We start from the raw sequence: 23,273 nt of genomic DNA, 5'->3' as shown, positions 1-23,273 counted from the left end.
GGACTCACAGCATTTAGCGGGCAGACTCACTGAAGACTCACTAGTGCACGGGGATCATCAGTGTGGAGCGAGGATGCCAGCTAAACACAAGTGCTCTCTTGCTCAGACCCACTGTGGCTCTACCCCCAGCCCTCTCAACGTGGCCCAGTGACCTCAGAGCAGTGCTACTGGTAGTGCCAGACTGGTCAGTGTCCCACATCCCAGCAGCATAACTTCTCAAATCCACCCTCTCTGAATGTAGCTAAAATGTTAGCTTCTTTGGTGTTTGGTATGTGTGTTCTTTATTTATTTATTTATTTTTTTTTTTACTTCCTTTGGTTTTTCCAGACAGGGTTTCTTTGTGTAACCTTGGCTGTCCTGGACTCACTTTGTAGACCAGGCTGGCCTCGAACTCACAGCAATCCGCCTGCCTCTGCCTCCCTGAATGCTGGGATTACATGAGTGTGCCACCACACGTGTGTGAGTGTGTTAGTGTGTGTGTGCACATGTGAGTGGAGGCTAGAGGTGGACACTGGGTGTCTTCCTCAGTGATTCTCCACTTATGGTCTTTTCTTTTCCTTTTGGTTTTTTGAGACAGGGTCTCCCTGTGTAGCCTTGACTGTCCTGGAACTCTCTTCGTAGACCAGGCTGGCCTCGAACTCACAGATCTGCCTGCCTCTGCCTCCCAGGTGCTGGAATTAAAGGTGTGCGCCACCATACCCAGCCTTATGGTGTTTTCTTAATCATTTAATCAGTTTATAGCCTGATTCCCAGTCCCACCCTCACATCCCCATGCCCCCCTCCACTTTAGGTTTTGAGACAAGATCTCTCCTGGACCTGGAGCTCACCACTTCAGCTACATTAGATGTTCAGCAAACTCCAGGACCTTCCTGTCTCTGCTCTATAGCACTGGAGTTATAGATATATACTACCATATTCAGTGTTTTATATGGGAACTTCATTTTGCCCAGCAAGCACCTAATAACTGGAGCTATATCCTAGGATGTCCTGGAATTTACCCTGTAGGCTAGACTGGCCTCTAATTCACAGCAATTATCCTGTCTCAGACTCTCAGATACTTAGGATTATAGGCATGTGCCACAAGTCTGACTGTTTTTCTATTAAAAGGAAGTTTGGAGGGCTGGAGAGATGGCTCAGAGGTTAAGAGCACTTGTCTGCTCTCCCAAAGGTCCTGAGTTCAATTCCCAGCAACCACATGGTGGTTCATAACCATTTATACTTGGATCTGATGCCCTCTTCTGGCCTGCAGGTGTACATGCAGATAGAGGATCCAGGATCAATTCCCAGCACCCACATGGCAGCTCACAACTGTCTGTGACTCCAGTTCCAGGGTATCTGACACCCTCACACCAATGCACATAAAAGATAAACAAACAAACAAGTTCTGAAGGATTTATTTTGATTTGCTTAGTTATATTTTTAAAGGATCTCTTTATGTAGCCCTACCTGTCCTGGAACTTGACAGGTAGACCTGGCTGGCCTCAAACTCACAGAGATCCATCTGCCTCAGCTTCTCGAGTGCTGGGATTAATGGTGTGCATCATCACGCCTGGCTTTTGAAGTATTTACTAATAAGAAAGTTTTACAGTTCTACATGTTATGACCAGCTATCATGGAAACACACACATTTTACTTCAACCGATGGCCATGCAGGCGTCTGATTGGCTCTAGGAAGCCACGGTCGAGCCCTGCCTGCCTCTTACTTCAGCAGCTAGCCCAGCTCCCTGTGATCCTCGGCTTAGCTGCGGTTCTAAGGGGGGTTCCTGAAGTTGCCTTTGGGGAATGCATTTGGGGGACTGACAGGACAACTGCTTTACAGACTTTTCGAATACCGCTTGCCTTTTTTTAAAACTTAGAGTAATTTCCCTCAAAGAAGATACACTTACATTTCTTTCTTGAACTCTTCCACTTTCTGATTCTCTACATTCAGAAGTTCTTTCGATTTGTTCAGCTCTTCCATGTTTTTCAAGTTGTTTTCTTTAAGTGTGTCCAACTTAAAGACCAAGAGGGGGGAAAAACAATGACATTATTTCATTTGGCTGGATAAATTATTCACAAAACATGTATTTAAAAATAGATGAAATTAGTCATCTGTAATAGAAGCGGCAGAGGAATTATCTGGAGAAGGGATTACAGATGACAAATTGATTATGAGCTGCATATCTCCTCCTTATTCAGTCTTCACTTCCTGTGCACCTGGCCAAAATATCGAGCTAAATTGCTAGTGTGTTCTACGACAGAAGCTTTCTCTAGCCACGTGTGCTTTTGTTTGGTTGGCTACCTTGGCCCCCTCCCCACACTAGGATTACCGCTGTGCACCACCATGTCTGGCTTCGTTAGTTTTTTTGTACAATTCTCAGTATTTACCACTGGGGTTGCCTTCAAAACTATCCTCCTTTAAAGAACAAGAAACAGATTGCCAAACAGTGACATTATCAAGGATCAATCATTGTAGTTAAACAAAAACCCTTTCCTCTCCTCGATGACTAGTAATGTAGATGATATTTCCAATTATCTGAATTAACTATTTGCAGTGGGGGGTGTGTTGTGTTATCCATCTGCAACCTCTATGGAGAGGAAAGAGCCACGCAGTGAGACTGAGGGCCATCACACATATTCCACCCCACCGATGTCCTGCAGGCTTCCTAGTGTCTGCCCTCTAGTGGGGAAGCCAGGCAATTCCTGAGTGGAAGGTGACTGAGGAGAGGCTCTGGCAGGTGGCTGGAGTTCCAGGAATGGATGGAGCGTGTTTGATCCATGCACCATACAAAGTGCGATTCTGGGGCCCGGCTCGCAATCTGGGTTTTATGTCCCTATCTCTTATAGCTAGAAGAGCGACTTGTCTCCTGTGTCGTGTCACATGCCACCAACCAGGAATCCAAAAAGTACCAGGCTAATTTTAACACCACCACTTTCCTTTTAATGTCCTTTGTCATCCTGTTTATGAAGGAAATAAGGCATTACAATGGGCCCAAGAGACGGCTCGTCTACCTGTGGCCTGGCAGCTACAGAACCCATGAGGGAGGACCCAATTCTACCTCATCACATCCACAGAAAGATCTTGAAAATCTGAGCGTACTCTCTCTACATTTTTATTTACCCTAATTACCTCAAAATGTCCATTTTGGAAGATCTTTAGGCTGGCAGAAAGAGGCTTGGAGCTTTTCTACCCAGCAGCCCCTTCCTCTGAACTACTTCCTGTCTTACCTGCCTGGGACTTTACAAAGCGCCGCAGCTCTAAAGAACTTCACACCCCACTTCAGTAGGACAGCTGGCTGTTCAGACAGCAGCTTTTCAGGGAGGATTTTTGTGAGCGGAAGTGCTGCAGGACACGTGATCCCATCGCCAACCCCTCTATCATAACTACAGGGAAGATGCGAACAGGGCATCACGGAAAGGTCCAAAGGGAAATGCTACTTGAAGATAGAACAGAAATAGTCTGATGCCACAAATTTGTCCCGGCTCTAGAAATGATTCACTCAAGACGACACAAAAGGATGTAAATACTGAACTAGGCCAAGAAAAAGCCTATATGAGGGCTGGTGAAATGGAATTCAGTAGCCCTAAATTAGGAGAAAGTTGAGAGGAAAAAATGTGTAGGATAAAAAAACTTAGAAAGTGCCACCACTGAGTACTTATCTAGGAACAGCACAGCATTAGGACGTTAGGGCTTTCTGTTGTTGTTGTTGTTGTTGTTGTTGTTGTTGTTGTTGTTGATTTGTGTAGACAGGACCTCATGTAACCCAGACCAGTCTTGGATTCCTAATCCTTCTGCCAACACCTCCCAAGTACACGGTTTATAGGCATGCAGCACCACACCCAGTGTTACCCAGATCCTTACAGTTCAGTGCTACTACATACTATATTTTATCTAGCATTATCACGGCATGGTGTGCATTCAACTCTGACACGGATTAAAAGACACACTCCCGAGGTAAGTGACTAACACCCCATGACGTCGGTAAGCCTTGAACAAGGAGGTGCAAAGGCATTCAGTGTGATTACTTCGCTCTGTAGTTTTGTGTTCGTCTGCTTGGTGTCCTCCAGGGAGGCCAGGGTCTCTGTCTTCTCCTTGGTCATCTGCTCCATGATCTGCGTGGCATCTTCTGCATTCTGAGCAGCCTACGCACAAGGAGACACCGTGAGAAGGCGAGGCAGGCACTCTCTCCTGCACCATCAGGGCATTCAGAGTGCCAGGCAGCACCCGCAGAGGGTGAGAGTCATCAGCCCCCCCATCAGCAAACAAGCCAGGACATGAGGGGTCTGTACCCTGGAGCAGGAGGTGACGGGCCCTTCCCGTGGCATTTTTCGTGGGGTTAACTCTTAGCCATCTCTACGGTCTCTCACCCTAGTCACCCTGACGAGCACATGCTCAGCACTCTGACTTCTGTGACAGACTATTTGGTGATGAAGAATAACAACCCTACATAACTGCATGGCTCTTACATTTTCTGCTGTAAGTATAGAATGCTTTTCTGGCTATTCCAATTTGGGGCTTTTAAAGTCACTCCGTTTAAGCTAAGAATTTTTCAAATAATATAAATTATTTGGGCGATTACAGCATAAGGCTCAAGTGTTCCATGAGAGGTACTGAATGGGAAATCTGTGACAAACAGTGATGAGTGTAACTGTCTGTGAATAAAAAAGATGTACATATAGGAACACAAATTCTTAGCTACTAGCTATCAAAAATAATCATAAAATCATTGTAAGACATTTGGTTACAGTTTCATCTGGTGGGTTTAAGAATGCTCATGAGGAATTAGGATGATACATGCTCTGCTCTCAGCCATGGAGATTTCAGTGGGATCGCCCACCAAATGGACAGGCACAACGAGTGAAATAGAAGGGCAGACTGTATTTCAGTGTGTGCACATTCTAATATTGCTCTGTAGCCTCCAAGAAACAGTTACTTTTTACAGATAGCAAAGCTTCTCTTTAAATTAAGTAAATAATCTTTTTTATTCACAGTTCTCAGGTTTTCTGAAATGAGGAGAGACTGCTATAATTAGACACCCAGTGATGAATCCACCTCTCCGGTTGCAATGAAAAGCTGGACACACAAACACAGACGGCTTGGTCAGACGGATTGCCCTAGGTGGCAATGAGGAGAAGTCACCTAAGCCGCTAACGTTAGTGACAGTTAGTGAGGAGTCTGGGTGCTCAATACTCGAACCTCTCACTTTACCGTGAACGAATGAAGGGTCTCAAGCTCTCTAATCTTAAAGGTAAGCTTGCTCTTGTCTTTTCTCAAAGTACGGTTTTCGCTTTGGGCCTCTAGGAGGTTGGCTGAAATGTGGCTGTTGGTTTGGGCCAGCTGGCTAATCTCTTTCTGGAGGATGAAGTAGCTTTCTTCCAGCTTCTCCTTCTCCTTCAGGACCTCTTCACTTCTCAGCATCAGTTCTCGCTTCTCGGCCAGGAGGTTCTTGTTGTCCTGAAGCACCTCGGCTCTCTCGGTCAAGGCCGCCTCGTGGTTCAGCCGGAGGTCATCCAGGATCTTGGTGAGGCAGCTGTGCAGTTCTTGCAGCTCCAACTTGGACTTAGAAAGGGCAGCAAAGTCACTTTTCAGGGTCTCGATGTTGGCAGCGAGCTGAGCCGTCTCCGCGCTCAGGAGTTCCTTCTCCTTAATGATTTCCACCACCTTTTGCTCCGAGTTGGCCTTCTCTTGGGCAAGTTTACTGTTCTCAGTCTGCAGCTGCTCAGTGCACACCCTCAAGCCCTGTACCTCCTCCTCCAAGAGCGCTATCCTCCCACGAAGCTTGTCACTCTCATACAGGGAGGCCTCGGCGTCCTTTGCCCTGGCCTCCTTCTCCAGGATTAGCGACTGCTGGAGCTCGCGGATGTCCTCGGTTAGCTTCTGGCACTCCTCCTGCAGGTTCAGGCCGTCCCTCAGCAGGATGTTCTTCTCGCAGCAGCACGTCTTCAGCTCGGCGTTCAGGTTTTCCTTCGCCTGCATCATGCTAGTGTGCTCCTTCTCAAGACTCTTCTTGGCATTCTGAGCCTCTTTCAGCATCAAGGAGAGGTCACACTTGCTGCTCGTCAGCTCCTGGTTTTCCTTCTTTCTCTCCTGAAGCTCCTTCTTCAGAGTGTCGATATTACCCAGCAGTTTCATCTTCTCCTGCACTATTATGCGTCGGTTTGCAGCCTCTTGGTCACACTTCCTTTTAAGATCGCCTATGGTCTTGATAGAATTTTCCCTCTCAGCAAGCAGATCTCCATTTTGCGTCTCTAGTGCGGACTTTTCTTTCAAGAGACTATCTTGCTGCTTTTTAAGCCTGGCGACTTTCTGGCTAGCCACCTCCTTCTCAGAAGTCAGGTACGTGATCTTCTCATTTAGGGTCCTCTCAAGACACGCGGCCTCTTCCGAGTGCTTGCTGAGCTTCTCAGCGAAGAGTCTATTCTCACTTAACAGCTCCTCTTTCTCGGCCAGGAGCTTCCTCTCAGAGGCTGCCAGGCTCTCCTTCTCATGGAGAAGCTGGATACACTCCGTGTCTGTGATCGCCCGGCAGGTCTTAATCTCTTCCAGGAGCTTGGTGAGGCTTGCGTTGGTGGTCTGGAGCTGTCTCATGTCCAGCTCCGCCTTCCGCAGCGCTTTGCTGGCACAGTCCAGCTGGGCGCGCAGCGTCTCCGCCTCCGTGCTGAGCAGCTGCTTGACCTGCAGGGTGGCCTCGAGGCTGGCGCTCAGCTTCTCCTGGCCCTGGCGCAGTGTGTCCTTCTCAAACTGCAGGTCTCTGTTGCTCTGGAGGAGGTTCTCCCGCTCTGCCTTTAGGGTGAGGCAGGTGTTATCTAGGCTCATCTGCTTCTCCGTGGCTGACTTCTTCTCGGTCGTGAGCTCTTCGATCTCCTGGACCAGGGCCTTCTGGTCCTTGACGAGCTCCTCGTAAGCGCTCTGAAGTTTCTGAATGACGTCATCCTTGTCTTTGACCAAGACCAGGTTCTCAGCAGTGAGCTTCTTGACCTGGCCCTCCAGGTGCTCTTTCTCGGCCCGGGCCTTCTCCGACATGGCCATCAGCTTATCCTTGCAGAAGCGGAGCTCCTCGATGAGCACCTGCATGCTCACCTTGGAGGCTTCCAGGGAGTCGTTCTCCATGTGCATCTGCAGGAGCTCTTCCTGGGCAACGTTCACCTCCTTCAGCAGCTTCTCTCTCTGGACCACCAGGGACTCTTTCTCTCGATGCTCCTGCTGACAGCGCTTTTCGGCGGCCTGCTTTTCTTCCGAGACCTTCTCCTTTTCTAGATGGAGGGCTTCGTTGACTGCCCACAGTTTCTGATGGTCCTCCTGAAGCAAAGCTGTCTTGGTCTCCACTTCTATAAGCTTTGATAAGAGTGAGCCTTTCTCTAACTTTAAAGCATTTGCCTCCTGCACAAGGAGCTGGTTCTCTGATTTCAGACCCCTCAGCTCTTCTGACATTAGTTCAATCTCTTTTTTGGCTGATGTTAACAAATAAGCTAGCGACTACAGGGACAAAAGATGGAAAGAACGGGAACACAATGAAATCAAGCAGACAAATGCAAGCCCAAATAACTTAATGCGGCCAAAACGATCAAAGCTTAGAATTTCCTGCAATAAGCTTCATAAAGCCCATCTGAATAGCTAAGGGTGAGAAGTAAACCAGCAGTTCCTAAGGGGATAGTACAAAGAAAATTAACTCTGCAAAGTGCCTATTAGCTTCTTCTCTTTGAAATAATGTATGCAACCACTCCTATAACTTCCCCGGTTTTCATACTAGGGATCAGACTCTTTCTTACTGTTCTGTCGAGTTATTTCTATCTCAGAGAAGAATTTTCAATGTTGGGGTAAAAAAAAAGCTTGGTATTTTTTAATAGGTGAGTATATTTTAATCAAACATAGGTGGGTATATTCTAATCAAAAGGAGGGGCAGCAAGGGAAAGTCTATGAGTGTTTAAGCCCTTACTTAGCAGGAAAGGCAGTCAACAGGCTTAAGAGTGTCAGTTCCAGGATCACATATATGTTATTCAAAATGCTGATTAATTTCTACGCCTTATTGGCTACAATTGTGTATGTTTGTGTGTTTTAATTTATTTGTTACATACACAGTGTTCTGCCTGCATGTACATCTTCACACCAGGAGAGGGCGCCAGATCTCATTATAGATGGTTGTGAGCCACCATGTGGCTGCTGGGAATTGAACTCAGGACCTCTGGAAGAGCAGACAGTGCTCTTAACCACACTGAGCCATCTCTCTAGCCTGAAGTGGTTTTTAAATGTAGTAATTTATAAGATAAATTAATGATGTCTATATTGGTACTACTCAGAATTTTCTGTGGTGAAATAAATGTTATTCATGCTCTTCTACATGGTAGACACGTGACCATGAGCTCTTGAAACGCACCGAGTCCACCTAGAGCGCTGCACTGGCAGCCGTGCAAGTTTAACTTCACATAGCCCCATCTAGCTGGTGGCTACTGGAATAGACAGCAGTTTTGGGTCAGTGGTTAACTTGCTCTGTGTTGGCGTGTTGGCTGAATACATGAACTTCTTTGGGTCTTAGCTCACTAAATCAAATATCTAGATGACAAATTTGGAAGAATAATAATCCTAGTACTTTAGCCAAAAGATCTGTATATAAAACCACCAAAGCCAGTGCAGCTTCACACAAGAACACTGTTGTGTAGCCTACAAAACGGAAGGGGACCACATGGGCAGCATCGGCCATGGGAATCACATCCACCACTAGATGGAGTGTCAAGCTGCAGGTGCTGCTGAGAAAAGAGGACATAGCAGAAAGCTCCGATAGCATGTGGAAGAGGGGCGACTGCACCTCCTTACACTTGACATGAATTCTATCATGTGGGGTTTGTGTTGCCGTTTGTTTCAGTCCTGGATTTGATTCGAGGACAGGGTAGGTAGGTGGGTCCTCTACAACTAAGCCAGAGCTCTAGCCTTAACAAGAGGCTTTTAGCCAGGTGCTGGTGGTGCACACCTTTAATCCCAGCACTTGAGAGGCAGAGGCAGGTGGATCTCTGTGAGTTCGAGGCCAGCCTCGTGCACAGAATGACTTCCAGGACAGCCAGGGCTACACAGAGAAACCCTGTCTCAACAAAAACAAAAACAAAACCCAAGGTTTTTAATAGTTTCAAATTCTCGTTCATAATTTCTTTCTAGTAAACTAGTACATGAACATTTCTCTAATGCATTAAAAGTAAACATTTAAGACAACAATTGTTTGAGCAATAAGAAAGTTAAATAGTATAGTAAGGGTAAAGTTTACTAAGTTACTGAAGTCAGAGAATATACTGGGGGCAGATACAATCCTGACAGCAAAAATTTAAATTCTACATACCAAGTTCTAACTGTTTTCAACTAAAAAATTTTCTTGATTTCCTTGCACCCAGTCCCATGTCGGCAAGCTCACAGAGCCTTCCTGGGGGCATTTAAAGCCCTCTCCAGAGTTCTTGTTCTCCCTACAAGACTGCTCATCCGCTGGGCGGTTCCGATACAATGCCCGCTTGCTTCCCAGGGCCTCTGCCTCCTGCTTTTCTTAACCCTAGTGCAAGGTGAAGCAGGCTTGGCAAAGATCAGAGGAAGCTGCTTTCCCAAGCAAGCAGACAGCCAGGCAACAGTAAGAGGTTGTCAGCTCTGGGGGCAAGCAGTACAGGGGTTGGTGATGGCTATACGGTACATTTAGCGGGGAGACCTGTAGAGCCATTACCTTCCCCTACAAGGAAGAACAGCTGGTACAAAACACTAAAAGCCACAAAAGATGCAGTTTACCATTCTGCCATGCATAGTTTAGCAGGTCACATCTACCCCTAAGCACTTGCGGCCCTGATGCAGAACTTAGCTGAGATATACCACAATCGCCCTATTTCTGCCCCAGAACATACCTTGGCTTTCTCGGCCTGCGTTTTCAGCTCCTCCACATCCCGCATCAGGCCTCTGTTTGCCTCCTGAGCAGCCTTCAGCTTCTCCTCTGTGTCCGCCAGCATCTTCTGTAGGTTCTGCACCATTTCTTCGTGTTTTGTTTTTGTCTCAGAACTGGCCTTTTCATACTTTGCGGTCAAGTCCTGACACTGGTTGTGACTTGTTTCCATCTTCTTTTCCTGCAGAACCCGAAGGAAGGGGTGAGCCCCCTGCCGCACAGGGACCGCCCACCCGCTTCGCCAGCAGCCCCCTGCACGGCTCCTTACCAGTTCCAACAACTTTTCCTCCAATTCTTTCTTTTCTTCTTCATGTTTTTTGGCTGCTTCCTGCTGGCTCTGCTCAGCTTTAAGAGTTACTTCCCCAATACTTTTCTGCAGAAAACTTGCGTTCTCATTAGCCTTTGTGAGCTTTAGCTGCAGGTCTTCCACAGATCTAGAATAAGTGTCAATATGAGTTGTCGGATAATTCTTTAGTCACTCCTGGGACTCTCAGGCCACCCAGCCTAGCCTACTTTACACGGGGTGGAATGGCTTTGGAATGTCCTGTACCTGCACATACACGACACACACATAGAACAAGAATCTCATGGTCCCCAGGGACATGGAAAGCAAGGGACCTTAGCCTAGGATCAGGGCCTTCAAGTGACTCAGCAGCACAGGAGGACAGCCAGAGGGACAGTGCTGGCTGTAGCTATAAAACCCCTTCAGAAGCAGCGCCCTCTGGAGACCCTGCAAACAGCCACTTGCGCAGATGCCTAAGAGCAAGAACCAGAGCTGCTTCAGACGCTGCCAGCGGATGGCCAGGTCACCAGTCACCCAGTGACCTTGAACTACAATGTATGGGTGAAAGGCTGGATCGTGATTAATTTTAAAAGCATTGATAATTTGCAAGTCAAATTCTAATGGTTCTAAAATGTTCTCTAAAATGTTTTGCTTTGTTAATTATTTGGTTCCTATATGGCTGGTATAAAAAGGGGTGGGAGAACTGGGTGTGGTGGCTCACACCTTTAATCCCAGCACTCGGGAGGCAGGCGGATTGCTGTTGGGTTCAAGGCCAGCCTGGTCTACAAAGTGAGCTTAGGACAGCCAAGGCTACACAGAGAGACCCTGTCTCGAAAAACCAAACAACAACTCCCAAAAAAAAACAAAAAAGGGGGTAGGAGAGCCAACAAGAACCTCAGAATAAGCTGGGTGCAGTGGCATACACCTTTAATCCCAGCACTCAGGAGGCAGAGGCAGGCAGATCTCTATGAGTTGAGGTATAGCCTGGTCTATGTAGGGAGTTCCTGGATAGCCAGCGCTACATGAGGCTCTGTCTCTAAAAATAAGCAAAAAAGAACCTAAGAATAATAGACTTTACTATTATTGGCAGGCCTTAAGATAAAAGAAGTTTTAGTACTAAGGAAATATAAGTTAGTAAAAGAAATAAGAGCACCAAGACCAGATGGTTCGGCTATGAAACCTCAAGTGAACCTCAGTTTCTTTTTCTTTAAAATGGGAAGCTCAAAAAATACACCCCATATAAACTTAAGCTGTTAGCACGGTAAGTCCTCCGTAGGTGTTTCCTGTCATTGCAGTGAAGGAAGTTACAGGCATCTCTAAGGTGTTGTAATAAATGTTAGTTACTGTTGGGCTTCAGAGCCAGGACAAGAAGCTAAGGTGCCTATTTAACATACCAAAGGGTACCTGGCTTCTGGGTTCTCCCAGCATGCCTCAGTCCCTACCTGCTACAGGGCATGGCTGGCATACCTTACTCTCGATGCTGAACTTTCCAGCCCAGGGACTGGGCTTCCTCTCCCCCAGGGAAGAGGAATATAATCCAGACACGTTGGTTCTCTCTCCTCTCTCTCTGTGTATTCACACTCTTTCTTCCTCCTCCACTTTTCTGTCTCCCTGCCTGCGTGGTAACTTCCCCTTGGGACCCGTGAACCCGCCTGGGAGCTGGCCCCAAACATCTTTCAGTTACTGCTATTATTAAACAAGGGTCTTGTCTCCCTAAGCCACTGGAAGGTCTAGGCATCCTGCTGTATCCTTAACTCTGTCATTCTTAACAAGCTGGAGAACCTCACTTTTAAGTCTAACAAGGACTGATGAGATGGCTCAGTAAAAGTACTTGCTGAACAAGCCTGATTGATATTTAAAACTCATGGTAGAATATTAAAAAAAAAAACAAAAACAAATGCTACATACATGAATCAAGGAGAAAGGAACAGAAAATTGGAGTGTAGTCCAATGACTTCAATCCCTAGACACACACACACAGAGAGAGAGAGACTGAGAGAGAGAGAGAGAGAGAGAGAGAGAGAGAGAGAGAGAGCTTAAAGGAGAGAACATCAGAAAATGGAAACAGAAAGAGAAAAAGGAAGAGCCAGGAAGCCTTGTTTTCCTGGGTTGTTCTGTTTTTGTTTTAAGACAAGGTCTCACTATGCAGCCCTGGCTGGCCTGGAACCCACCTTGTAGACCAAACACGCAGAGACCCACCTGCCTCTGTCCCGAGTGCTGGGACGCTGCCCATCCCATCCGCCGCCCTGAGGCGCCGCCCACCTCTGTTGCCACGCCCTTGTTGCTGCGCCACCTCCGCAGCAGGCAGGCAGGCAGGCTCTCCACGTACCTTTCCTTCAGGCGTAACTCATCATTCATCTTTGTCAGCTGAGAAGAGTTATCTCCTGACATCTTCATTATTTCTGCAATGTCATTTTCTAATTTTTCCTTTGCCTTGACCAGCTGCTCTTCTCTTTCATCCTTCTCTCTAAATTTTGCCTCCATGTCTGAACATATACGGAAAAGAAATAACACCACTGTGTTAAAAGCAAGAAAAATCTATTCAATGAATCCTTACGCTGGGGATATTTGCAGACAGCCATCTCTGCCTGCATAGAGATCACATTCTAACAGAGACAGATAATAAACAGAATAAAGAAAGTAGCAGTATAACAGAAAGAGGTGGGTGCTAGGGGGACATCGGGAAGTAGAGAAAGGATGTTGAAAGGAGGAAAGGGTAAAAAAGGCCTACAACAGCAAGGGGCTCATATGGCCGCAGTGCAGTGGGTGAGGGCAAGAAGACTCCAAGACAGACGCCCAGAGATAAGGGGCTTGATGGGCAAAGTCTACACCTTCTAGAGTGCCTGAGATGGGAGGAAGAGAAGTCATGTGATCTGACTCTGGCCAGTGTTGAGAAGAAACAAAAGAGTAAGGGTAGAGGCAGGGGAGTGGCCAGCTGTGTGCTTGCCTGTGTGAAGCAGGCTCAACAAGGACAGCAGTGGCTGCAGTGGTGGATTCTAGCTTTTTTTTAAGACAGAAAAGAAAGGAAATGCTTGGGGTTACAGATTTTTCCCCCCAAGACAGGGTTTCTCTGTGTATGTAGCCTTGGCTGTCCTGGACTCACTCTGGCCTCAAACTCAGAGATCTGCCTGCCTCTGCCTCCCGGAGTTCTGGGATTACAGGTGTGTGCCACCGTGTCTGGCTGGGGTTCCAGATGTTAAACAGCATTACACTGCACAAAGAGTGAGGCAGTGTCTGAGTGGCAGATGCTACTGTATCATAAATGAACTCTCACATCCTAGGCACCCTACTGTATGTATCGGCTAGTCACCAGACAGACGTCACCTTACCTGTTAAATTCTCTCTCAACTTCTCCAGTTCAGAAGATAACGTATTAAACTCTTCCTCTTTTTGGTGCAGTTTGCTTACAGTATCTATGAGGATAACATTAAAAACTTAACATGTATCACATTTACTAGGATGGCTTATAACCCACTCACAGCTTATGCTCACGAGCTCCGAGGATGCAGGGATACTAAAGCTTCACGGCCCGCTGCACTCTGGGCGACTAGGTGAGCAGGTGGCTCTGTGCCTTCCCAGGTTGGTACATCAGGAGGCCCCATTCCTTTTCTAGGCATCTCTTCCCTTCTCCAGTCAAAACCCAAAGCTTATCAATAGCAAGCATAGATAAAATCATTCTTTCGTAGGACTTTAATATAGACCAAACCTTAGGTCAAAATAAGATATAACTATTTTTGGAGTTTTAAGCTTCGGGAAACCAATAGAATGCAGTTTTTCTGTGCATTGTATAACTTCCAGAATTATGACATTAGACTACATTATGTACCCCAACGCCAGCTCCCACCCCCTAATGACACATCCTAAAATTTTCTGTTCCTACTTGAGTGAGACATACCTTGCATACTTCTCTGAAAAGAGACTGCCTCCTCTGAAACACCGGTAAACTTTTCTTTCTAAAGAAAAAGAACCAGGTCTGCATAAGTTTAGGTGGCAAGCACTGTTAGTTACAATACTACTTATTTTCTGTAGCTTATTTCATTCAGGGTAATGCACTTAAAACATGTAGGCAACAATGAACTACCAACTGTGCATCATGCACATGTGCACATGCATGTGTGGGGTTTGCATGTGTATGTACATATGTATATCTGTACCCAAGTGTACGACCAGGCATATCGAAGTATATGTGTGTGTATATATATATATATACAAGCTGCAGGGACATGACCCTGCAAGAGCTGCCTTCTCCTCTGAAGACTGCCTGGGGGCTAGGGATGTGGTCAGTGGTAGAGCTCTTGCCTAGCAAGAACAAAACCCTAGGTTGAATCCCCAGTACAAGAAAAGAAGGAAAAACACAAGGAAGGAAATCTGCCTGAGCAATAGGCAGACTTCTGCCCCTCCCCCTCCCTTCTGAGAGTAACTAGAGAACCCGCACTGAGATAAACTCTGAAGTAGCATTAACAAGAGGTCTCTCACAAGATTTGTTACTTGATTTTACGTGGAGGAGTCTTTTGCCTGCATACTTGCATGCAGATGGCTGTGAGCTGCCGCACAGGTGCTGGGAATAGAACCCACGTCCTCTGCAAGAGCAGCCAGAGCTCTTAGCCACTGAGCCATCCATCTCTCCAGCATCCCCAAGAGAGTTTTTTCGAATGAATGTTTCTAACAGAGACTAACAAAAGATGAGTACACAGCTATAAGCTAGCGAAGCCTACAAGGTGCCCATTTGTGTTGTTCACAAAGCCAGGCTTCAGGTGCCACCTGTTCTTCCAAGAGCATCTAGAGTAAAACTCTTATGTTATTTAAAGCAAAATAAAACACATTTTTAAAAAAGTAACTCTTGGGAGCTGGGTGCGGTGGCACACGCATTTAATCCCAGCACTCGGGATTGATGTGAGTTCGAGGCCAGCCTGGTCTACAACGTGAGTCCAGGACAGCCAAGATAACATAGAGAAACCCTGTCTCAAAAAACCAAAACAAAACAAAAAAGTAACTCTTAGAATTTTAGAAGAGAGGGCAGCAAAATGTAGCAATCAAAACATTTATTAAAGATTTATTGTTCTTTGAGGTGTGGTGGCACACTCCTTTAAACCCAGCACTGGGGAGACAGTTGAATCTCTGGGTTCAAGGCCACTCTGATCTTAGAGCAAGGACTATACAGAAAAACCCTGTCTGAAAAAAAAATACTGTTGTTTTTAATTGTGTATAGTAGGTGTGTAGACATGTGCACTTAAGTGTATACAGGTGCCCATGGAGGCCAGAGGTGAGTGACAAGTCCTGTGGTGCTGAAGTTAGAGGCTGTTGTGCACTGTCTGACATAGGTACTAGGAACTGAACTCTGGTCCTCTGAAAAAGCAACAACTGCTCTTATCCACTGAGCCATCTACCAGCCCCAAAACATTTACTCAAAAGACTCAAGATCATAACATAGCCTTTAGTGTTGACAATTGGAGGGTAGAGGTAAGTGGATCTCTGTGAGTTTAAGGCCAACCTGGTCTACATAGTAAGTTCTGGGACAGCCAGAGTTATAGAGAACCTGTCTCAAAACAACAAAACAAAAATCATAAAATGATGATTGAGGCCTTTTTTTTTTTCTAAAATGTAGCTGATATATTATAAACCAGAACTGTCCAACAGAACTGCAATGTGGCTACTAAGCACTTGAAACACAACAGAGAAACCAATGCAGTCATTTAAATTCACATAGCTATCTGTGGATAGCAGTATGTTGAACAATACAGCTATCTTTAAAAGTAGGAATTTGGGGCTCGAGAGATGGTTCAGTCAAGAGTTCTATTGCCTACTGCTGTTTGCAGAAGAGCAGATTAGATCCCAGCACCCACAGCCGCCTATCACTAGGAAATCTGATGCCCTCTTCTGACCTCCACGGGCACTGCACTCAATGTGCATACACCACCCATAAACGCAAATGCATACACATAAATAAAAAATAAAAATCTTCATTTAAGTATAAGTTAAAGGTCATGTCTACAAACCCAGCAGTCAGAAGGCTGAGGTAATAGGACTGCTGTGAGTCTGAGGACAGCCTGGGCTACATAGTTGAGTTTCAGATCAGCCCGTTACAGAGCGAGACTCTTTCACAAAAGAAAACTAGAACTTCGTAGTGCCGACATTTACAGTGCTTCATCACTGTGATCTGCAAAAGAGCACAGTATCAGGGAGACATGGATCAGCTTGGACCAGGGCTCCAGAGAAGCTACCTAGGCTTGCCACAGCTTACATGGCTACCATGGTAACCGCCCATGTTATCAGCCTCCAGTAAGATCAAACTATAGTGTAGGAGGCAAGGGGAAGAGGGAAGAAAATAAGAAAAGTTATTGCTTATTTCGGGGTGTTGGTTGGTTCTGTTTTGTTTAATTTTTGAAACAGGGTCTCATCACATAGCCTTGGGTCGTCTGAAGCTGGCTATAGAGACAAGACCAGCCTGGAACTCAGAGACTATAAGCCTCTGTCTCCCCAGTGCTGGGATTAAAGCCTTGCACTTTTACACAGTTTAGGACTAAGAGAAAACATACAAAAGGCAGTAAAATGTCCTAAGGCAGACTACAACCCAGTGGCAATTCAGTAAGAATTTAAACCGTCTCGCCAAAAGAGGGCGCTGAAGACCTGGACAGTAGCAGCTCACAGCCACAAGGGAATCGCTGAAGGCATTGTAGAGAAAAAGCATCCTAGGCAGTAGACCTGCCAGTGTGGGATGTGTGACTGGGAAGATTGTCTCTGTATGTTGTAAAAATAAGCTGCCGATAACTGTCAAGCACGCTTCACCAGAGGAAATGAAGATTAAAAAGAAAAGTAACACCTACCTTTACTGCTAATTTGATTTGATCCAGTTCCCCTGAAGGTATTTATCAGCTGCTAATACATCCAATTTAAATCCACATTTTTTAAGACAGAGAAATAGTTGCAGTTTTTTTTTTTTTAATGGAGAATGTTCTTTTAGCAGGAAAAGGCCAGAAACGCTGAGGTTCAGGCTCCCATCCGACAGGTACTTACCAGAGTCTGAAGTTCTTTTTCCAAAGTTTCCTTCACTTGACTGACTTCCCTCAAAGTGTCCTGCAGGTTAGTGAGCGATAGCTCTTTCCCCTGGAGCTCTTTGGTAATGCTATCAGCCTAACACACCAAGGGATATGGTACAGAAGCAAATGGAACAAAAAAGAAACAAAAAGGAATGATAAGGAAAAAACAAAATGTAAAAAAACTAATGAGAAATATAACAAAACAATACTGGAAAGGGTGGGTTTTGGGTTTTTTTGTTTATTTAATTCTAAGAGCCAATGATTTTTCAAACAATCAGTTTGTTTGGTTGATTCTGTTTTGTTGTTTGGGGTTTCTGTTTGTTTGTTTGTTTGGTTGGTTGGTTGGTTTTGGTTTTGGTTTGTTTTTTGTTTTTTTGTGTTTTTCAAGACAGGTTTCTCTATATAGTCCTGGCTGTCCTGGACTCGCTTTGCAGACTACGCTGGCCTCAAACTCAGAGATCTGCCTGCCTCCCCACACCCAGCAATAGCCTCATCTTTTTTTGAGACAGTTTCTCTGTGTAGCTCTGGCTATCCTGGAACCCCCTATGTAGACCAGCCTGTCCTCAAACTCAGTGCCAATATACATAGCTGAAATAGGTTACATTAGCTTTATTTATGCATATGTATGTTTGCCTGTGTGAGTTCATGTGTATCGTGAGTATGCACGAGCCTGCCAAAAGTGAACCCCAGGTCCTCTGGAACTAGAAGCCTGAGTCCTCTGCACCAACAGTAAGCACACTTGACTGCTGAGCAAACAGCACACTTGACTGGACTCCCCATTCACCCAAACTAAACACACAAAAAAGCAACAGCCAGAAGGGCAGAGGCATCTGCCTGTTGTAATCTCAGTACCAGTCAAAGGACCACGGAGAACTGCAGGCCAATTGTAGGATACAAAGCCAGTCCTAGGCCAACCTGGGTTACATAGTAAGATCCTGTCTGAAAACAACAAAAACAAACAAACAAAAAACCCCACGAGGGACAGGGCTATAACAGTACATGTTGTAGCCCCAACACTTGGGAGGAAAAGACAGAAGGATCATGAATTGAAGGGCAGTTTGGGGTACATAGTGAGACCCCACTTCCAGACAGCAAAGGTTAGACGGTACAGTGGTTTGAATGAGACGTCCCACAGCACCATGCCTGCCTGCCTGCTGCCATGCTCTACCAGGACGCTCAGGGACTCACAGCCCCTGAACTCTAGTTCCTGAATAAACTCCTTCCTCTGCAAGTAGCCTTGGCCATGGTGCCTTATCACAAAGGATGGTTTCTTCATCGTCATACAAGTATGGCAATAATGCAGCTGGCTCTGGCTCCTGCCCAGTGTTGTGGGCATTACTCACCAAAGCACGCTAACTTAGAGTAGTTAAGAGACACTCCAGAGCGTGGCATGGCGCACGCCTGCAGTCCCAGCACTCAGGGACAGAGAAGCAGGCAGATCTCTGTGAGTTCAAGGCCAGCCTGAGCCTGTAAATCTCTTCCCCTCCCATTTCTGTTTTAGAGAGGCAGCTCTAGTTTAAACAGAGAGCACAGCCTAGAACTAAGATTAAATAGGAATTTATAAAATATCTAGGAGATAAAGTAGCAGATAAAGTTTCCAAATGATAAGAAACTGAAATTCACACGGCTGTGGTCATGATTTGCTGTGATCTCCTCAGAAGAAACCATACTTGAGATCCTCAGGAAGTATTCTGTGACACTCAAGTGAGCAGACTACAGAATTCACGTTAAATTGGGCATTCTGAAGATGAATGACCTCAACTTAAAAGGAACATACGATGCAAAGTAACAAATGGAAAAAGAAAGAAAGAAAAAAAAAAGATGGAAGATGTCAATACAAACCTTGCTGCTTTCAGCATCCTTTTCAATCTCTAAATTTTTAATCTGCTTTTCAGCTCCCTCAAGCTGTTGTCTAAGTGTCTCGATTTCCAATTTACCTTCGGAATTGGCTTTCCGAAGTGCGTCAAGATCCGAGAGCTTTTCTTCGACAACCTTGAGCTCTGATGTAAAATTACCAATGACCTTGGTTTGTTCATTGTACTTGGCTTGCAGAACCTCTAGCTCCTTTACCTTTATTTCCGCCTCCTGCAGTTTGTTTAACGTGTCCTCCATTTCCACTAGATGCTGGTCTTCCGCACTGTCCAGTCTGGCTTTGATGGCCTCCAGGCTGTCCTCCTTCTCTTTAATGACTTTCATCAGCTTGGCCTTCAGGGTCTCCATCTCTTTAGCATGAGCAGACCGTTCTGAGTACTGTTTGCTCTGTAAAGTTTCTATTTCGTGCTGGTAATCTAGTCTCAGTCTCTCTATTTGTGTCTTTAACTCAGCAAACTCAGCTGAGTCCGTGCCAATCCCTTTGCTAACGGACACCTTCAGCTCCTCCATCGCCTGCTGGTGGGATGCGATGGCGGTCTCCAGTTTGGACTTCCACAGAACTATCACATCTGAGTTTTCCTTGTTGGCATGGTCCAGCTTGCTCCTCAAGGACTCATTCTCTTTGGAAAGCTTTTCCGTGGCAGCGTGCAGGGCCTTGATCTCCTTCTGAAACATCTCTTCCCGAGCTCCAAAGTGGTCCTTCAGCGAAGCCACCTCGCTCTGGTGGCCAGTGCGGGCGACTTCTAGCTTTTCTTGCAAAGCACTTATTTCTTGCAAAAGAGAAAGAGACATATCCACATCCCCCGGAGGTTTACTGGACTCTAGCCTTCTTCGGAGCTCAGCTACTTCCTGTACTCTCAATGCTAGGTCCTTTTCTAGCTCCATTATTCGGGACTTTTCTGACACTGTAGCCACCTATTGATAGCGGTCATAAAACAGAGAGCACTGAAATAACAATCACTGATCACTTTCCTTATTTACAAAACACTGAGAATCAAGCAAAGCAGAACATTTGCAGTAAGGGTTAATGTCTCTTACACTGAGATAATGGCTTAAGCTCAATTCCTGAATTGAGCTACTAGGTAACTATAATCTTTAGTAAACTCTCACCATTCTGAAACCTCAAATGGATAGCGACTTTACCTCAATCCAACAATGTCTGTTTCTCCTCTAAAGAAGCCTAAACAGGAAGTGCTCATTAACTGATAATACCTTAGCAGAAACAGTAGCTTCCCAAGTGCTCAATGATCTGCTTCCGGAAGAAAGAAGGCTCATTTGGTCAGTTTTTCTGCCTTCCCTCACCCAGACTGCATCCAGTAGCACTTCCGGTACTTTCTGCCAGATGCTGGTGATTAAAGCCTCAACTGTGCATCCACAGTCACTAGCCATAGATAGCTGAGCACTGAAGCCTGGCTTATGTGTGTTGACAGATATAAAATGTCTTAATGATTTTCAGAGTCATTATATAATGAAATAATAATTTAAATATACTAGTTCTTTATATATTATTCAAACTAATTTCACCTGTAACTTACTAAAAAGCTCACGTGGGTGTCAGAAAACTAAGATTCTGTATATGCAGTTAACACTCTACTTCTAATAGACAGTAAGTATACAGTGTTTCAGTGAGTGATGCATCATCTGCAGTTGGATAATGGAGAATTCACTGGCTTCTTAAAATGACATTAAAAGATCACTCACCTGTAATTACGCATTAGACTGTCACACAAAGACCCCTTCCTGGCTTTTGTGATTCTGTCAGCACTCTGACGTTTGCATCTTGTTTCCCTAACCCAGTGGTTCTCGACATTAGTGTGCACACCAAGAAAATGCATATCTAAAGTGCAAGGCTCTTGCTACATCCACATACTTTGATCCTTTCTGAGCTCTGGAGTTTCAAAAAATAAATACCCCTGAGTTAGGGGAAAAAAATACTTTCCCAACCTTTTCCTTTTAGTCTTAGAAAACATTTCTTTACTGATACTTCCTAGGCTCTCAGTTTGGTCAAAGAATATGTGGAAACTGGTATCTTAGACAGAAAAATCATTTAACTAACCTGGGAAATAGAAGGCAATACAAGTAGTTTTAAAATACCAGTGGTCTCTGATTTCAAGAACCAAACTCTTCCTAATTTCACACTGCTGCTCATATTGCGTTGCTAGGCACAGGAAGACAAGACAAGTGTCTTCTGCTTCTGTCGTGATGCTCAGTAGAATAAAGGTCCAGAAGAAAAGAGGGAGGGAGGCACCACGCCGTCACCAACTGCTCTGGGACTGACTAAAGTTGCGGTGCTTTGTGGTTATATAGATGCTTCAGATTAAACACAGTTAATTCATGTATAATCTGCTCTCTATCTATGAGCCCTTTGCTACAAGGTTATAGCACAAATAAACCAAATCTAATAGGTGACAGTTTCTAGTCACCATGAAACTGCCACATCAGAGAATGCCAAGTGAAAAGCAGATGAAAATAATAGGATGATGGTTCTCCATGTGGCACTGTATTTTAAATTTTATTTCTCAAAGCCTGTCCTCACTCACAATTCTCCCGCTGTTTTACGGCCATAAAGGAAGGAACTGTTTCTTATTCCTGCTCCTAGTTCTACAGTGCCAGGTGAGCTGGGTATAAATCCTATTTATAGGCTAAAGGGGAATTCTAAAATGCTTCCTGAAAAAGACTGCGGGTGATAGGAGAATTCAACGGCTCACTGGTTATTTTCACCCCTGGTCAACCAGGAGTGAGGACAGATGAGATTCTGTTTGTTGTGGGAGGCTATAAACTCTAATTTGAAGCGGCTGCATAAGCTCACTTGCAAATGGATACCTTATTATCCAGCACAAGCCCAGGAAATATTCATTGTGTTTGGTGACGAGACTAAGATACAGGAGAAGAGTTGTATGTCCTTACTTCGGTCACACTAAAGGGTGTGACTCTGTCTCATAAGTCCCTTGTATTTCCCAGATAGTCTTTGGCCCTCAAGTTAAAAAGAAATGGTACCAAGTTATCACTTATTCTTTTCTTGTTCTTTGATTTTTTTTTTCTTATCAAATATATGTTGGGAACCTTTTTATTTCTGAGGCCAACTAAAACCATTTCCTTTTTTTTTTTTAAACAGGGTTTCTCTGTTTAGTCTTGGCTATCCCGGACTCATTTTGTAGACCAGGCTGGCCTCGAACTCACAGCGATCCACCTGCCTCTGCCTCCCGAGTGCTGGGATTAAAGGCGTGCGCCACCACGCCCAGCCCAAAACCATTTCCTTTTGTCTTCTCTTTTTTGCTTTTGTTTTTTCAGACAGGGTCTTACTCTGTAGTGAGGCTGGTCGGGACCTATGTGGCCCAAGGCTAGTCTTGAACTTGTGGCAATTCTCCTGCCTCAGCCTCCCAAGTGCTAGAATTACAGGCATGAGTCATTATGCCTAGCTTTATTTATCTACCTATTTGCTATTTTATTTGTGTGTACACTCGTCTGGGCACACGGTTGTTTGTGTGTCTGTTTGCATGTGCTTCTGTGCACAGTGCATACTTAAGCCAGATGACTACCTCAAGTGTCTTTTGGGCTCTGTCCACTTGGTTTTTGAAAGCCAGGTTCTCTCACTGGCTTAAAGTCTGCCAAGTAGACCAGACTGGCTAGCTGGCCAGCAAGCTTCAGGAAGCCCATCTCTGCCTCCCCAGGGCTGGGATTAAGTGTGAACAGCCACACTTGGACCTTTGTAGGTGGGTTCTGAGAACTAACCTCAGGCCCTCATGCTTGCAAGGCAAAAACACCTTACCATGTGCGCTTTCTCCCTACCCTTTTTCCTTTATTAGAAGACAAAAACTTAGGACTGATAAAAGGAAGATTACTCATGTCTAAATTTTTATATCAATGATTTCACACCAAAAAAATTTTCTACAAATACTATTGATTGAAAAGAAAAGGTCTGGGCCAGGTGATGATGGTGCACACCTTTAATCCCAGCACTTGGGAGGCAGAGGCAGGGGGATTGCTGTGAGTTCGAGGTCAGCCTGGTCTACAAAAGCGAATCCAGGACAGTCAAGGCTACACAGAGAAACCTTGTCTTGAAAAACCAAAAAAGAAAAAGAAAAAGAAAAAGAGAAAAGAAAAGGTCTGGGTAACAAATTTGATCAGAGAGATGCAAAGTGATTTTCGAAAATTTAAAGTTAAAGCCAATCACAATTGAACATGATTTAAGAGGTA

General features: G+C 45.2%; 1 protein-coding gene across 14 annotated transcripts in view; it reads right to left on the bottom strand.

The window, feature by feature from the left end:
- CLIP1 (CAP-Gly domain containing linker protein 1) overlaps nucleotides 1-23,273 on the bottom strand; it is a 115,849-nt gene that overhangs the window by 30,761 nt on the left and 61,815 nt on the right. For 6 of the 14 annotated variants that reach the window (XM_084762653.1, XM_084762647.1, XM_084762656.1 and 3 more), the window contains 10 exons: nucleotides 19,047-19,991; nucleotides 17,182-17,298; nucleotides 14,063-14,120; nucleotides 13,497-13,580; nucleotides 12,497-12,653; nucleotides 10,153-10,318; nucleotides 9,850-10,065; nucleotides 5,189-7,456; nucleotides 4,006-4,122; nucleotides 1,887-1,993 (listed from right to left, as the gene is read on the bottom strand). In XM_084762653.1, coding sequence (XP_084618779.1) covers nucleotides 1,887-1,993; nucleotides 4,006-4,122; nucleotides 5,189-7,456; nucleotides 9,850-10,065; nucleotides 10,153-10,318; nucleotides 12,497-12,653; nucleotides 13,497-13,580; nucleotides 14,063-14,120; nucleotides 17,182-17,298; nucleotides 19,047-19,991 — 4,235 coding nt within the window. The remainder of the gene's footprint in view (nucleotides 1-1,886; nucleotides 1,994-4,005; nucleotides 4,123-5,188; nucleotides 7,457-9,849; nucleotides 10,066-10,152; nucleotides 10,319-12,496; nucleotides 12,654-13,496; nucleotides 13,581-14,062; nucleotides 14,121-17,181; nucleotides 17,299-19,046; nucleotides 19,992-23,273) is intronic. The other 8 variants (XM_084762660.1, XM_084762648.1, XM_084762649.1 and 5 more) reach the window with 5 other exon arrangements.

Source organism: Acomys minous, assembly GCF_964271855.1.
Source record: "Acomys minous genome assembly, chromosome: 16".
NCBI lineage: Eukaryota > Metazoa > Chordata > Mammalia > Rodentia > Muridae > Acomys > Acomys minous.
This window is presented reverse-complemented; position numbering and strand designations above follow the sequence as displayed.